This window comes from Eurytemora carolleeae, unplaced genomic scaffold (assembly GCF_000591075.1).
Source record: "Eurytemora carolleeae unplaced genomic scaffold, Eaff_2.0 scaffold1216, whole genome shotgun sequence".
Taxonomy (NCBI): Eukaryota; Metazoa; Arthropoda; class Copepoda; order Calanoida; family Temoridae; genus Eurytemora; species Eurytemora carolleeae.
The window spans coordinates 2,095-18,942 of NW_019397106.1; the positions used below are offsets into that span (position 1 = coordinate 2,095).

Here is a 16,848-nt window from a genome sequence, read left to right on the forward strand (position 1 = left end):
CGTATAGACGGCTTTGGGTACCCGGAGGTGATATCGGATAACATAAAGTTTTTTGGAAAATTTGGAAATTGCACGGGTAACACCGAGAACTTCAGCTAAAATCATGATTTAATTCCAAGCGCGGGTCAACGGTGGGAGTAACTTTGAGTAATAAAATAGAAATGGGCAAAGCCGGGCACTCCACTTAATATTTATATATATATTAAATAATACGAAAATGTTGATTAAATATGAAATTATTTTCAAATATAAATCCTGAAGATATTAATTACCGGAAATATTCTAAATAATTCCAACTATTCCAGGCTTAAATGATAATCTTGAATGTTTATGTTTAGAGCGTATTCAGTGTTTTTAAGAATAAACATTTTAAACTGGATTTTCTAATAATACCGCTGCTAAACAGTTCTGTCTACGCTTAGCTCCCCATTAGCACAGACTGCAGCTTGTAATCAAACAATTTGTGAAAATATGATAAAATAACTTTCAAAATGTTAAACCTTCTTCTCTTTTTTAGTTATCTACTTCATTTAGTTTCAGGACAGAGGTAAACACAAGCAGAATCAGAAATAAAACAAATCTACAAATTCAAAATAATAAATCCATAGAGAATAGAATATATATTAGAGGGGAATTTAGAGAATCTCTCGGTATGAATTTTTTCAGTCCCTTTAAGCCTGAAAGGGAGTTCAAAGTGTACAAATCATGTAAATGTTCACAAATTATATGCAGTAGAGTACATTAATACAGTTGTTCCCTAGACTATTCATTTCAATTTCGAATTCTTTAAAGCTGTTAAATAAACTTTATAATGAATTAGGTGAATAAAAAACATCATTTGATTTATAGTTATAACGGAAAATCATCGTTTGTAAAGTGGGCATAGAGTCTATGTGAAATGATCATTGGTCAATTATGAAACCAGCCTATTTCATAATTTGGTTTTCTTTTAACATTAATTTTAGATTTTCTATAAAATGATATTCCAGGGCCCAAAAGGTTATATAGCATAAATATGTGAAGTACACCTGCAGTATGGAAACAGTACAACAAAATGGCCGTTTTACACTTTTTTCTAGTAAATTCCTCTCTAATTTATATTCTATTCTCTTTGAATAAATTCCATTTCATACATATTAGATTATCTAATCATATATTTCAAAATTCATGTTTTAAACTGTTAAAATGATTTGAACGGACCCTCCATTTGAAAAGTTCCATGCTCGATTCACATCAGTATTTATTAAACCGTTATAATACAAACATGTTGTAATTCTAACAGAATAACTTGGGATTTATGCAGCAAAGACAAAGAAGAAAATGGAAAGATTTAATTTTGTTTTAGTAAAAATTACTATATCTTTTTATTGTTGCTTAGATGCTTAGATACAGGTTTAAAGAATGCCGTTATGAAATAGAAAGTATTCTGTATTGGTCAGTTTTCTGTCAAAATATCATTTAAATTTTGTAATTTCAGAATATTATTTTTTTGCATTCTAAAAAATTTCCTTCAATTTTATGAATAGTATACTGGGTCCCGTGAAACTGTGAAGTAGGAAAACAACATTTAAGCAAAAGATTCACCACGAGGTTGAAAATCAACTTATTAAGATAAACTTGTGTACACCGTACAGTACACAATTGCATTTGTTTCTTGTCATTGAGCCCGAAAGGAATTGAGTTTTTGCCACAAACTCTGATTTTCTAATTTCAATATCGTTGCAACCCAATGTCGAAGACCTTTAATATTTCAAACTATGAATGCTATTAGATCAAATAACGTAAGTTTGAAATATTAAAGGTTTAAATTATAAGGTTGCAGAGATATAGGTTTTACAAAAACTGAATTTGTGGCAAAGACTCAATTCCTTTAAAAGAAACTCCCGAGTTTCCTTTTTGGGGTCTTAACATTTGTATAGATTTTGATTAAGGTGATTAAGGATTCTTCTTTCTGTTCTTTCTATGTTTCTATTTTTCTTGTTTCTAGCGAGATTTCCTTTGTTTTTTTAAAGGTGTGGTGCCACCATTAATTTTGCACAGTACTCCCCAGCTGAATCTTCTCTTCGGCTACAGAGCGAAGCACTGAATTTCTAACCGCAACTGATGTTTCAGTACATATAAGACCAATCAATTTTGTGACATAAGAAAATATTATTTTTATAGCAAAGATTATTTGCATGTCAAACTCACAGCTTCCCTTTGTTTACATGCAAGCTGAATAGAAAGCTGCACTAGAATGTCGTCTTATTATTGGTAAATAGGTTTACCACTTATTCAAACTCAACTGTCAAAGCTGTCGTCTTCCTATTCACACTTTAATTTCTCTTTTTTTAGTTGTGATTCTACAAAAATACTGAATGTTACTGCTTTGGATTCAAACTGGATTTGTACAGCTTCCTTCAGTATGCCAGCTCTAGAGTGTCAGGTATACACTATACAGAGTGTTAGAAGACGATTTAAATATCGTCTCTGATCTTTCAAATAATATTCGTCAACCCAATTTTCAAGTATGATTTTACAAACAATATTATCCTCAAGTCCTGGAATTTATAAAATGTTAACTAGCATTTTTGAGTTTAAGAATTTTGTTTGGTTCAGATTTAAATTTAAACAAAATAAAATTGTTCAAACGTTATATATATTTTTTAAGATATAAAGAAGGTAGAACACATTATGGAAAGGTTTTGGTATTAAACATATTTTTTGAAGCACGTTACGACCATTAGATTAATATTAAAGGAAAAACAAATATGATTTATAAGACGTCTCTCTATACCTTCAGTATAACCGCAGCTAATCAGAAATCTGCGATAACAAATCACTAATGAACACAAAACAAATTTCAGAATGCGTTTGATGGAAAAGAATACACTTATTGGCATCCGGGGCACAATGGTAAGAATTAAAAAACTGAAAATTTTAAAAAACGAACAAATCTAATTTTGACAAAAAAAAGTCTATTGATGACTTGTACTTTAAATAATAATTTCTATTTTTTAGTAAAGTTTATCATTCAATGATTGTATGCAGATACCTACGCAAAATAATATTGATTTTCTTCAAGAAAACACAATGTAATTTTTTAAGAATCTCTTCAACACTGTGTTTGAATAGTGAATACACACAGGATTTCAAAATAGAAGTAAATGAACTGTTTTTGTCCAGGATTGCTATGTACACTGTACAGGGAAACCCACAAAGGATAGGACTTAAATGCCGACTTAAAACCATAGATAAAGATAGATTGCGCATAAGACGACATTTTTTTATCTTAAAAGATATAAATGTACAGAGATGTTTTAAAAATATTCCTATTATATAGATTAGCTTGGTCGGTTGTGAACATTGGCTGTTCTTATGTCATTGAGTACTTGTGGTGTGCATGAGTTCTGTAGAGAGAAATTTAAGTTAGTTTAGTCCTTCTCATGTCCTTATTCAGTTCTCGTCAATATGATATATTTCTCAGTGAAATAATTTGATATTCTCAAAATAAAATTCACTAGTGGTTTAATAATTATGAAATTCATTAAAACACCAAACCACCCCGCTTATCATTGAAGTACACTTTGACCCCTAGAAGAATGAGTTCGCGGAGTGTACAATTCTTGGTGATTTTGCGTACATAAGCTATCTATGTTTATTTATTTATCTATGCTTAAAACTCTGGAGTTACAACGATCCGAACGTTAAATTCTGTCATACATATACAGTGATATCCAGAAAACATGAGGAACAGCAATTGTGCAATGTAAACAGACCCATTTTACTTTATAAGTAATTTCATGACTTTCACAGTAAAGCTATTTGTTTTAAATAACATCAAATGCACTTCAGAAAAGCTGTAATGTCGTCTTTCTATTCCACAGTTTTCTGGTTAAGTTGTTAAGTGATTTGTCATTGAAAGAAATACTTTGACAGTTGCAGAAAACCAAGAATGAAAGAAAATCAAGTCATCTCTAAAGTCTCATCCTTTTTGGGTAGCCCTGTACCAAACTTACTGAAGTGAAAGCAAAGACGACTTTTACATCACTCAGATTCTTACTTTCCAACAAAATTAGTCTGTTATTGAAGGAACTGGTTCAGTATTAACCCTTCAATTGCGTGATGATGTTGTGTTGACTGGTCTCAAGATTTACCAGGTTATTATTATTATCATGAGGTTCAGTACAGGGTGTCCCAATAAACATTGTAATTACGTGATAATATTATAATCGTCTTCAATCTGTTATAAATCTGATCTGCGCTTTTTTAGTTTTAAGATTAAACAAACGAACGATCGAGCGTCGCACAAATTGGAATATTTTCACGTTTGTTGAGACATTGCGGATTTTACATACACAAAGGAGGAAACTGTGAAGACGACCTAAAACAGAAGGTTAAATTAAGTCTTCTGCCTTACAATTAATCTTCTAATGGCTGAAAAACGATTTGCCAAAGAAAAATAACAAGTTTTGCAGTTCATGCTGGAAATCATGAATATAAGGAACCATGCTTTATAAATTTAGAACAGTCGTCTCTGAAGTCTCATCCTTTGTGGGTAACCCTGTATATATGTGATTTGGAACAATTCGTAATCTATTATATAATAAAATAGGACATTCATATATACGTTGCGTATAGCCGGCAATACTGATTGGGCTGAATTTTTTTGTAGACACTCATAAATGGCCGTGGGGTGTTATAGGCTAAGAAAAATTTAAAATATTTTTTTCAATAATTTTTAAAAAAATTTTATTCAAAATTTTTTTTTATTTAGTAATTTATAAAATTCAAACGCAGATTTCTAAAATTTTAAAGTTCTCAGGTAATCAAAAATGTCTCAGAATATTATGCAAAGAATGAATCTAATTTCTAGGAAATTTAGATATTATTCCTAGGGTGATGTCCAGAAACTGTCTGAATTCATGCATCTTTTAATTAAAAAACTTCGTTCAGGATTTTTAAATTCCAATAATATATCTCAACATTTTCATGAATACATCAGTAATGACTATAATTTATGCTAAAGGAAATGATTTTTTGCCACAAACTAACATTTACTGAGCCCTTTGTATTTGCAACATCATATGGTGAAAACCTTTGATATTTCAAACTTAGACTATTTCATCTTACAGAATTAATAGCTTGAAAGGTCTACGACATTGGGTTGCAAAGTTAAGGATTAGAAAAATATTTGTGGCAAACACATTTATTTCTTTTCAAAAGTAAAAGAAGGAATGACGACGCTAGTTTCCCATGGTTTATCCCTTAAAAAAAGGTTTTTTAAAATACTCCTTTCATTGCTTCAAACCACGTAGCATCTTTATTCAAGATTCCCGACAGCTCCAATTAACAGCTTTCTGTAACTCAGTTTCCTTGAGTTTTATCAAACTCGATAGCACATTTTAAGAAGAAGAAACCCGAACACATGTAAACCCCAGTGTTGCAAATTCATGATTTTCTTAATTTTGTTTCAGTACACGTGGATTACTGGGTATGCTGATCTGATTTCTGTCAACTTTGGAGGTAGAAGTTTCAAAATTCGAGCAAACGTCAAACGTGAATTCGTTTGGAATGGAAAGGTTTGGAATCCTATTAATATAATGTTATGAAGAATTAAATCAGATCTTTTCTATTTTAGATTCAAAATCGACAAATAAGAGGAAAGTTTCTGAGAATCAAAATTTTAAGTATTTCTGGTGGCTCTATGGGACCTTTCAAGTAAACTTTTATTGGGATTAAACAAACTTAGTATTCCAGGCGGAATGCAAGAGAAGAGTAACATTCCTTCTTGATTTCTGATAGCTAATGATTTTTTAGAAATGTCGCGTCTATTTTTGTTGTATCTTTAAAATTGACGAAGATCAGACACTTTTGATTTTATTCAATTAACTAATAACTGGCTCTGTCAGATTGAACGTACAAAAACGATAGAACGCATTTTGAAAACTAGGGTTCTTTTTTTAAATGAAATGAAAATTAATATCTCTAAAATAAGATTTGTTGAGAAAAATACTAAATTTTCTGATTTAAAAATAATATTTATTTAGAGAAGTTCAGCTTATAGGATGCTCTTTGCGAGGAGAGGTAAATTTGAAAATTAATAAAATTTGTCTTAAAAATAACTTTAATTTTATACAAAGTGGGGTGAATTATTATGCTTTTATTTCAGATAGAAGAGGACTATAATTCTGTTGGTGCTTACATGAAAGTAAGTTTAAGAAAAGAACAATTAAACATTTATTCTAAATGAACATTTTTATTTCAAAATATTATAAAAGTACCAGAATATAGCGTGATAACAAATTGTAAAAATTAAACGTAACTAAATAATAAGTTATTTTTTTATAGAACGATAAGTTTTTTTTTCTAAAAAGACTGTTTTAAACCATTTAAAAAGAGTTCGATAGATGTTGAGAGTGCGGTTTCTAGGAGTGTGAATATTGTAGTATAGCAACCACTAAATGCTTACACTGAAAAGATCTGAAGGACATATATTGGGTTTTAGTGGAGAGTGCCGATTTGTGAAAAGTATTTATTAAGAAGGTACAAAAATATTTATTAAGAAGATAAAAAATATTTATTAAGAAGGTACAAAATATTTATTAAGAATGTACAAAAAATATTTATTAAGAAGATAAAAAAATATTTATTAAGAAGATACAATATATATATATATATTGCGTTTGCATTGATTTTAGGATTTGATTGCATGAAAACTAGCTCAAGCATTCTTTCACTCAGGCATAGAATATTCTTCACATTTGTATTAATACATATTTCTAATTTGATAACTTAATTTTTAATCAAAAAATTTTGCAGATTTATTTCTTTTTAATTTGATTTATTTTTCGATGTAAAAGAACAAAATCTCAATTTGCAGAAATATTTAGAATGCACCTACCAGGAAATATTTAGGATTCACTTACCAGGAAATATTTAGGATTCACTTACCAGGAAATATTTAGGATGCACTTACCAGGAAATGTTTATGATTCACTTACCAGAAAATATTTAGGATTCGCTTACCAGGAAATATTTAGGATGCACTTACCAGGAAATGTTTAGGATTCACTTACCAGAAAATATTTAGGTTNACCACAACATGGATAGTTGCAGGTTATTAGAAACATTTGTTATTTTCTTTAATCTTGTAATTAGTTAGTTCCACCACAACATGGATAGTTGCAGGTTATTAGAAACATTTGTTATTTTCTTTAATCTTATATTTTGTAAGTTCCACCACAACATGGATAGTTGCAGGTTATTAGAAACATTTGTTATTTTCTATCATCTTATATTTTGTTAGTTTCACCACAACATGGATAGTTTAAAGTTAATAGAAACATTTCCATCCAGATTATTTAATCTAATACATTGTAATTCATAACTTATCTGTAATCTTTGACCTTTTACTATTACAATCATAAAAAATTAGATGTTCTTTGTGTACTATTCCTAAAAGGATCATTATATTTTAGGTGTACTCTGTAAACTCTTTCTAATAGGATTATTATATTCTAGGTGTTCTCTGTGTACTCTTCCTAGTAGGATCATGATAATTTAGGTGTACTTTGTGTATTCTTTTTTATAGGATCATAACACTTTATGTGTACTTTGTGTACTCTTTCTATTAGGATCATTATAATTTAAGTTTACTTTTTGTACTCTTCCTATTAGAATCATTACACTTTTGTGTATTCTGTGTACTCTTCCTAATTTGATCATTATAATTTAGGTGTACTATTTCTATTAGGGGCATTATAACTATACCTATTAGGATCTTCCTAATAGGTTAGTTATGATTTAGGTGATCTGTGTACTCTTCCTGTTCATAATAAGATTATTACAATTTATATTTATTTTGTTTACTCTTCCTGTTAAGATCATTCTAATTTAGGTGTCCTCTTTGTACTCTTACGAATGGGATCATTCAAATTTAGGTGTAATTTGTGTGTTCATCCTAGTAGGCTCATTATAATTTAGCTGTACTTTCTGTACTCTTCCTATTAGGATAATAATCATTCAAGGTGTAATCTGCGTACTATTTCTAATAGGATCATTATAATCTAGGTGTACTTTGCGTACTCTTCCTAATAGGATCATTAGGGTGGCTTCTTGTATCCTGGAGAAAACCCAGTTTTCTAGGATTTAAACAAAATGAAGGAAACACTAAAAACGTCAGATTTAAAGGTGAATAATTATCGTATCAATAAAATTGGATATTTTAGCTTTAAATTATCTGAAGAGTTAAAAACTCCGAAAATATATTATTTAAATAAATGTTTCAGCTGTCAGTAGATATTTCAATTAAAGTATTTGGAATTGATGAAACAAAGGGAAGCTGTAACTTAATGGGAAAACATTTAATATCTAGTTAGATAATGTACATTGTATAGATAATGTACATTGTATAGATGATGTACATTGTATAGATAATGTACATTGTATAAATAATGTACATTGTATAGATAACGTACATTGTATAAATAATGTACATTGTATAGATAATGTACATTGTATAGATAATGTACATTGTATAGATAATGTACATTGTATAGATAATTTACATTGTATAGATAATATACATTGTATCATTGTACAAAGTATCATTTAATTTGTTTGAGAGTAAATGATACATTCCTTTATAAAAAGCTGGTTTTTTGGTATGCAACAATTTTCATTTAATGCCGCCCCTTTTAAAAAAAATAATAAATAATAAAAATTTATTTTTTATTTTTTACAAAGGAATATCATTTACTTTCAGACAAATTAGAATCATTTCGCAATGTAGAATATTAACAATAGAATACAATATTATTCCAAAATAAAAATAAAAAAGGGGAACTGAGTTTTTGCAACAAACTCAAATTTTCAAACCACAATATCTTTGCAACATAGTGTCGTATGACCTCAGATATTTCATATTATGGATTTTGATAGATCAAATAATGTTTGAAATATTAAGGGTTTAACTACATCAGGTTGCAAAGGTGCTGGCTTTTGAAAATTTCAGTTTGTATTTAAGACTTTTCTTTCTTTTCTTAACTTCACAAATAATATAAACCTATAAACACATACCTAATTTTGCTTTTTACCAGGCAGCACTTCAAACCTCAGTAGTATCAGTTTAATAAGCGAAGGAAGTCACATCAGTCGTGCCAGCAAATTAAGTCACGCGAGCAAAATAAGTCATAAAAGCAATGCAAGCCTAGGGAGCAAAACAAGCAGATTAAGTAAAGGGAGTAGAATGAGCCGTGGAAGCCAGATGAGCCGAATAGATGAACAGTTTAACCAACAGATTCTTACTGATGTAGATGTACATACATATTAGTAAATTTACAATCAAACTTATTTAAAGCTCTATAGAGTGTTTGGTTAAAAACTAATGATTTTGACATGCAAAAAACGTAGTGTTGTTATTAATGGGTTTAAAATTTTAGTTTTAATTAAGGAGAAATGATCTTTCTATCAGAAGCACCACCTCTTTTATTTAAAAAAACCTCAGTTTTCTTTTCATGACAATTTGTTTGATTGGGAATTGAGTCTTTGCCACAAAATCTGATTTTCTAATCCCTATATCTTTGCAATACAATGTCGTCGACCTTAGCTATTTCAAACTATGAATTCTGTTAGATCCAATAATCAAATTGTTTGGCAAAAACTCACTTTCTTTGAACTAAAGAAGAGGACATTATATTTGTTCTTGATATTTACACCTAGAAAAGGTTGATTAGTTGTTTGTAGAATTTATCAATCCAACAATAATAATATGATTCGTCTTTGATATATCAAACTTAAACAATCAAGTATTGCCATGTTTATACAGACGTAAAAAATAAGAAATAAATAATTTTTTTGTTTAATTTGATAAAGATGTTCTTACTCTAATTTCAAACTTCGAATTTAAATTTAAAAAAAAAAATGCAGTAGATATTTGTTAATTCTATAAGTTGTATGTACGGTTAAAAACTTAATCAAATTTTTGCTTGAGATTAGAAATAAAAATATCCAATTTCGTAGACATCATTATTGCGCCAAAACTATTTTTCCATTTTTATTTGGAATTTTTTTTTCAAGGATATTTTTGCCAATTTATAGAGTTGAATTATTGATTTGCAACGTTGGTCTTTTTAAACCTTAGACAAATTAGAATGATATGTCCTTATTTTTCTGGCTGAAATTAACTTTTTTCAATCGTGGGTACTCTATAACATGACTTCCGAATTTATGATTGCAGATACAAAGACGAAAATGTTCGGAATTCAACAAATTTCAAGAAAGAAAAACAACAATATCTCCATCATTTCTGGAAAGATGAAGACTGTTGTGAATAGGTCAAGACACTCTTTGACGGGGGGGGGGGGGGGAGGGATTTTACTTGAAAACTGGTTTATACTCCCCTTTATGAAAAGTTGCCATTTAACAATTGGGACTGTATATTTATATAATGAATTTGACCCAGGTCGATAAACTACTTATCGTGCGCCGAATCAAAGATTCAACGATTCAAAGTAAAAGATTTATGAAAATTTGAATATGTGATTTAGGATTTGAACCGGTGGTATGTATCGTTGAGAATTTTGCCAATTACTTCTGAAGAACCAAAGCTTTATAGTGCATATACATGTACATGTAAAGGACTATAGTAAAGCGCAAGCAAATTAGAGCAGTAAAATCTAAGCTCAAGGCGTTGCGACACTTCAGAGTTGACAATGTCTAAAAAATTAGTGAAACATTTTAAAAGCAAGGCTGAAAAAGTTATATTTGAGCTTAACAGAAAAAAAAACAAAATACGAAAACGGAATTAGTTGAATAACTATATTTATAGTTATGAGTATAATTTTAAATCGTAGAAAATGGTGTGGTCCCGGCCAGTCCTTAACTTTTCTCAATATTGTCTAGCTTTCTCTTCTGGTTCTAAACGAAGAAGGGTAAAAAGAGTATGAATAAAAAATACAGAGAAAGCTAATCACACGTACACAACTGTCTGGTTGTTAGAGCAAATATATTTCAGGGGGAGTTATTGACCAAAATTTAACAGTGACCAATGTGTATGTCTGTAAAATAAAAACAATAAGAGTAAAAAGTTCTAAATATGCTGATAAACACTCTGGAATTCTAGAATGTTCTAGTAAATGAGATATTTGTGTAAACAACCCCATTACTCAATCAGTGGTTGTCGACTGGTTGAAGCAGAAAACACCATGTTCAACAAAACACAGTGGTATTCATATTTGAATTATAGTTTTTTTAAAAGCACTAACCGGCAATATACAATATCAATATCGATAATTTTTTGTGACGTCGCTCAGAAAAAAACGAACGATGGACGAACGACTTGGATCGTTCAGAGAAATGAAAAACCGATATATTTTTTTTTAAGTAGAAAGAATAAAATCAAATCATTAGCTTGAAATAACGATAAAAATTATTTGATGAAGGAATTTCCGAAAATATTGCGGAAAAAACCAACGTGTTTTTACCAGAACGCACGAAGTTTATAAAACACGATAATTGTTATTGAGATTGAAGTAAATCGATTTTTTTTAACGATTGGAAAAAACGAACGAAATGGGTCTTTCACGATCGATGAGCGAACGGAATGAAAAAACCGAACGCGACCATCTCTACTAACAGTAAATATAAAAGACGTTTTAGCACATAAAACATAATTCTTTAAAGGTGTAATCTGACCTCTTTTTTCTGGATCTCCGCCCTTTTAATCTACAGTGTGCGTGATGCTGATGCACTGGGTAGAAATATGGCACTTCAGAGCAGTGAGCTTTGTGATGTAAGTGATAAAAAATAAATTGTTGAAACCCGCTCTTTTACTATAAGTTAAATGAGATAAGTGAAATTTTTAATTGTTACATTTAGCTTAATGTAATTCTCTCATATAGTTAATTGAATTCTACTAAATGTATGGAAGGGAGTGTTTGCACATAATGAAAGGAGGTATAGGCTTAAACCGGACCAAATTTGATGCGAACACTACTGATTAAGGAAAAAATTGTGATCACGCTTAATGCTAAATAGCGATATAAACCAAAGGAATTGATTCTTTGCCGCAAACTCAAACGTTTTAAGCCCAATATCTTTGCAATCTGATGGTTCAAACTTTTAATATGTCAAACTTAGATTATTTGATCTAACAGATTTCACAGTTAGGAATATCAAGGGTCTACAACAATGGGTTGCAAAGATATATGGAATAGAAAATCAATAAAACCTCCATTCATTTTTTGCAAATATTCCCGTTTAAATTGAGTTTGAAGTTTATGAATGAGTGAGAAGCAGTTCAACTTCCCTTTTTCTGAAGTACAGAGGCTGAAACAAAACAAAGGGAATGAGTCTTTGTCACAAAATCTGATTTTCTAATCCCCATATCTTTGCAACACAATATCATAGACCTTAAATATTTCAAGTTAAATTCTGTTAGATAAGATAATCTGAGTTTGAGATATAAATAGTTTAAACCGCCAGGTAGCAAAGATATTGTGATTAGAAAATTTGAATTTGTGCCAGAGACTCAATACATTTAGAAACATCATTAGAATTCACTTCTTAGTTTTCAGTCAGGCCTTCCTTGTATATAATTTAGCCACAATTATTTAATTTCCAACTTTGGTGATGCGTTTAATTAATCCTAGGGTTAAGTTACGATTGACTATTTACCTATAGTTGTAAAGGAGATATGGCGACATATTTGTTTTTATCTATTGAACGTTTTTTGACCAAATGATAATTTTCTCCAAAATTTTACAACTCGTGATTAAAATTTACCTTACAATATGATATTTTTTTAACAAGAATGTTTAGGTTACAAACAACTCAATAGCAGGAGAAGGTTTCAACATTGTGAGCAAGGAAAGGTTTGTCTAGTTAATATTTATAGTTTAATGTCGAACTATTGCATAATCCTCTTGTTTGGTTGTAGATGTAACCAGTTCTGTACAATGAACAATGACTGTGCATACTGGACTTGGTACAAATCCCATAAGTAAGTATTTTTAATCAGCTGCTGGAATAGAATATATTACTGAGCTTTGGCCACAAACTCTAATTTTCTAATAAGTTTTCAAAGAAAACAATGTATTGCCTCTTTAGTACTTTTGGTGGAGGGTCTGAGTCCAGTGCTCGCGAGAATGTTTGCTACGCGCTCAATACCTGTCACCTTATCACTGAGAAGTGCTTGGACTGTGCATCAGGGAAACGGGTATGACGGGGTTAATCGGTGATGTACACATGGGTCGGATGGATTAGGAAAAGAGAGAACTGAAAGCTGAGAAACGAGGGTTGATGTAAAGAATTGGCGAAAGATAGATCAAGGGGAAGGATTTGTGTTTGATTTTTTTGTACATACAGCTTGGAGAAGATAAAAGTTGGTTTTAATGTCGTCTTCCACAATATCAGCTCTGATAGTGTATTTTTCGACCTAATCAAATTCGCTATACTCCACTTCTGACCTACGCTGTAAAAAAAATTCAAACAAAAATCCTGCATTTTAAAACCTTCTTTAACTGGATGGCTGATTTGCTACAGGGTGTCCCACGAAACATGACAGTTGGTAAATAATTTGAAATGTCTTCCCCTTATACTGTAATAGATATTAAAGACTTTGGGCATTGCTTTTCTAAAATATATTTTAATTTGAAATCAATTTTACGATAATATGACTACATTTAAATATTCTCAATTCTCTTTGGTACAGGGTGTCCCACATCATATTAGACCGTCAACAGGTCTAAATTGCGATTTTCGGGACTAATAAGAAAATTTGAAAAATAACATAAGGCTTATATAATAATTTTCTTGCGGAAAATGATGAGTTTTTCGAGTATTAAGGGTTTATTTCGTCGTTAAAGATTAGAGATAATCTAATATGATATGGGACGCTCTGTATTAAACATCTTAAGTAATTATGGAAGAAGACATTTTAAATTATTCACCAACTGTCATGTTTCGTGGGGCATCCTAAAGGTCAAGTATGGCCCTTCCATTTCTAAATTGTATTATCTCATGATATTGTAGACAGTGGCTGGGACCAAGTCAATGAGTGCAGAAGTGGCAGCAGAAATGGCAAGAAAGATTATAGAAGTAGAACGGAAGAAGAGAAATAATCGGGAAGATTTGTGATAAATAAATGTATTCTTGCAAAAAATTGTTTCACCATGTACTGTGACTTAAGGGGGGGGGGATTCAATGTCTTTCTTGGAAGTTTATTTAGTACAAAATAAAAAAGTGCATTTAAAAAATATCAATAACAAAAACAATTTTACTTTAAACTCGAGTGAAATTTAAGTATCCGAGGGTTTTCTAAGGTTTTTAGTTAAACGAGTGCAGACTTGCAGAGAGGGGAGGAGGCATACTCTGAGGAACTGAGGTACAGGTAGGGAGGGAGGGAGTGAAGGATAACATTTATTGTCGAAATTAAATCATATTTGTTACAGAAAAATACGATTCATTCATAATTCCCGCAAAGTTTTAATTATTTAGCTGAAAAAAATATATGTAAAGGTTGAATAGTAAACTAAAACTTTTAGCCGCCTCGTGACTTAATTAAATTATCATATTTTGTGTAACCTAGGGTTTTTTCGCGAAATTTCGCTTTTATTCGCGAAAAAGTTTGCAAAGTGCGACCGAAAATTTTCGCAACGTTTCGTTCGATGGAAACCCTAGACTGGAGTCTGTAACCCTGTATAAAATGCTAAATTAACATTAACATGTGTGTTTTAGCAATATATTATTGTATATGAATAAAAATCAATAAAGCAATGCACTGAGTTTCTCAAATATTCAACGCTTCGTTTTTTCTTACAATATATTTATATACAAAAGATACAAACTTTAAATCGAACGATACTTATACAAACTAAATATTATGAATCAAATCAGTTTCATCAAATAGGGGACATTTTACATTTTGCATTTTTTCATCGTTTCACTTATACAAACTAAATATTATGAATCAAATCAGTTTCATCAAATAGGGGAATTCTTCAAGGGAACCTACACATAGGGAGCTGGTCTTCAACTGCCTGTCCTCCTTCGATTTTGCTCCATCCTAGGATCGCATTTAACCCTAGCTACCCCGGGGTTGTTCCGCCCCCTCCCCAACGCTTGGGTCTTCAAGATAACGGAAAATTCGGCGTCGCTTGGGTTATTTATAGAATCCAAATGCAAACTCAAATAAATCCGTTAGGATTCAAAATAGGACTCTAAAGTCCAACCGTAGGGTTAAAGATGGGGGGGGGGGGGTAAGGGGGCATGATTCCCCTTGGTAGCTATGATCTCAGCGATCCAAAAAATCCTTGAATTGCTGATCGTAAAAGATCAACAAAACTCGCCCACTGTTACAATATATATGTGTGCATTTACAAAGTAATTTTGCTATTGAGATAATACACATTGTGAAGTTAAAAAGTAAGGGACGTTTAAACAAATTATATTCAGTTTTATAAAATATAACGTTTCAAAGGTAAATAAATAAAAAAATTTAGTTGAACAAGTTTTTACCTCTGAAGATTCAGTTGATGTAATTTTTTTAAACCCTTAGATTTTGATCTATTTGATACATGGTGTCCCAATAAACATGGGAATCAACGTTTTGTTGAACATTTTTTATTTCGTATAATTTACTGTTCATAATATATGATTTGCCTAAAATGTCCTACCTACCTGCAAGGCTGCAAAATAAAAAATATTCCATTTTTTATTATATATGCTCTCCACATAAAGAATAGTTATATAAAAATTACAAAAAACAAAAAGCTTGAGGAATCTCGCACAATACAGATTTCATCAGACTTTGCAAGTTTGCATAATTTACATGAAAATTCAACAGCTCAATCTGGCCCTTATCTTGTCTTTCTCAATCATTCATCTATTATATATATAGATAGAATCTTTTATATACGAGAAAAAACCACATAAAGAGGTAATAAAATTGCATTATCTTTCATACAACACACGTACTGTAGTCTGTACGTACTGTTAGGTAAAAATTAATCATTGAAGTTAAGAAAAATGTTTAATTTTGACTTGTTGTGAAATAAAAAACAAAAAACCTGGATTTGTTAAGACTTAAAATATAATTAGAACATATTTAGTTTTGAGCAAGATCAGTTATTTTCAAGTTTAATATTAAAAAGTCTAAAACACACAGATTAGCTTGTTAAGATACGAAAAATTTCAAGTTCTCACATGTTACAAATGTTCAAAATGTTTAAGCACGTATAATTTCTAAATACTTACATTCGATCCTAATTCATCCAAAAAATATGACCCCCACTGGACCCACCTGAACTGATCAAGGCAGGTGCATAGCTAGGGGGGTGGGCAAAAGGACACGTCCCCTCACCCTTTTTAACCCCAAAGGGGGGTACATGGGGGGGCACACTTTCTGAGACAAAAAAAAAAAAAAAAAATGAAAGAAAGAAGAAAAAAGGGAGAAAATTGGCATAAAATTTAATTTAATTTCCATTATTTTGTGTAAAGAATTATTTTTTTTCAAATTAAAGAAAAATTGACTGCTTTCTGAAATAATTTATTTGGAAATTTAAATTTCTAACTGTCTTGTGAAATGATGGGTTTATTTTGTATTTTGAGAAGCTTACCCTTTTCCCTTCTTTTATTAGATTAATTATTCTGATGAACCATCGTACAGCAAAAAGTAACATGGGGACCAATTTGAAAAATATACAAAATATGGTCAGGTTTAGGAGAAGCTGTTTGAACTAATCCTCAAGCTTGCAGGGAATTATTTAAAAAAAGTTAGTTTTGAGAAAACTGAAGAGATTCATGCTTGAGCTTTGCTTGTTCTTTACACCCTTTTACATTCTTTACTTTCTCTGTATTAGAAATAAG

General features: G+C 30.6%; 3 protein-coding genes across 7 annotated transcripts; all 3 read left to right on the top strand.

The window, feature by feature from the left end:
• Positions 1–396: 396 nt before the first annotated feature.
• Positions 397–7,051, top strand: LOC111711899 (uncharacterized). 2 transcript variants are annotated; one of them, XM_023486376.1, is made up of 9 exons: positions 397–547; positions 2,335–2,425; positions 2,847–2,895; positions 4,072–4,139; positions 5,457–5,561; positions 5,621–5,700; positions 6,030–6,066; positions 6,152–6,190; positions 6,948–7,051. In XM_023486376.1, exons 1-9 carry the CDS (start codon positions 492–494, stop codon positions 6,972–6,974), a joined length of 552 nt encoding a protein of 183 aa, XP_023342144.1. In that variant the 5' UTR covers positions 397–491; the 3' UTR covers positions 6,975–7,051. The 2 variants fall into 2 exon arrangements, with proteins under 2 accessions (XP_023342144.1, XP_023342143.1); XM_023486375.1 differs by lacking the exon at positions 6,948–7,051 and adding an exon at positions 6,412–6,512.
• Positions 7,052–7,084: 33 nt separating this feature from the next.
• Positions 7,085–10,011, top strand: LOC111711892 (uncharacterized). The gene is made up of 4 exons (XM_023486348.1): positions 7,085–7,098; positions 7,217–7,242; positions 8,053–8,172; positions 9,081–10,011. The coding sequence occupies exons 1-4, from the start codon at positions 7,085–7,087 to the stop codon at positions 9,311–9,313; spliced, it is 393 nt and encodes a 130-aa protein (XP_023342116.1). The 3' UTR covers positions 9,314–10,011.
• Positions 10,012–10,139: 128 nt separating this feature from the next.
• Positions 10,140–14,239, top strand: LOC111711897 (uncharacterized). Of its 4 annotated transcripts, XM_023486371.1 has the most exons (7): positions 10,253–10,316; positions 11,105–11,206; positions 11,665–11,773; positions 12,802–12,854; positions 12,920–12,982; positions 13,090–13,198; positions 14,014–14,239. In XM_023486371.1, exons 2-7 carry the CDS (start codon positions 11,118–11,120, stop codon positions 14,116–14,118), a joined length of 528 nt encoding a protein of 175 aa, XP_023342139.1. In that variant the 5' UTR covers positions 10,253–10,316; positions 11,105–11,117; the 3' UTR covers positions 14,119–14,239. The 4 variants fall into 4 exon arrangements, with proteins under 4 accessions (XP_023342140.1, XP_023342137.1, XP_023342139.1 ...); XM_023486372.1 differs by lacking the exon at positions 11,105–11,206 and having other exon boundaries at positions 10,140–10,316; positions 14,018–14,099; XM_023486369.1 differs by lacking the exon at positions 11,105–11,206 and having other exon boundaries at positions 10,165–10,316.
• Positions 14,240–16,848: the final 2,609 nt, after the last annotated feature.

Excerpts from the sequence above, each read along its gene's own strand:
- LOC111711899 (XM_023486375.1), top strand. The coding sequence starts at position 492 with ATGTTAAACCTTCTTCTCTTTTTTAGTTATCTACTTCATTTAGTTTCA. Across the intron at positions 2,426-2,846 it reads TGCCAGCTCTAGAGTGTCAG|AATGCGTTTGATGGAAAAGA; the intron begins GTATACACTATA and ends AACAAATTTCAG. Across the intron at positions 6,067-6,151 it reads GATGCTCTTTGCGAGGAGAG|ATAGAAGAGGACTATAATTC; the intron begins GTAAATTTGAAA and ends CTTTTATTTCAG.
- LOC111711897 (XM_023486369.1), top strand. The coding sequence starts at position 10,195 with ATGACTTCCGAATTTATGATTGCAGATACAAAGACGAAAATGTTCGGA. Across the intron at positions 11,774-12,801 it reads AGAGCAGTGAGCTTTGTGAT|GTTACAAACAACTCAATAGC; the intron begins GTAAGTGATAAA and ends AAGAATGTTTAG. Across the intron at positions 12,983-13,089 it reads ACTTGGTACAAATCCCATAA|TACTTTTGGTGGAGGGTCTG; the intron begins GTAAGTATTTTT and ends TTGCCTCTTTAG.
- LOC111711892 (XM_023486348.1), top strand. Across the intron at positions 7,243-8,052 it reads CACAACATGGATAGTTGCAG|GTGTACTTTGCGTACTCTTC; the intron begins GTTATTAGAAAC and ends ATTATAATCTAG. Across the intron at positions 8,173-9,080 it reads TAAAAACGTCAGATTTAAAG|GCAGCACTTCAAACCTCAGT; the intron begins GTGAATAATTAT and ends GCTTTTTACCAG.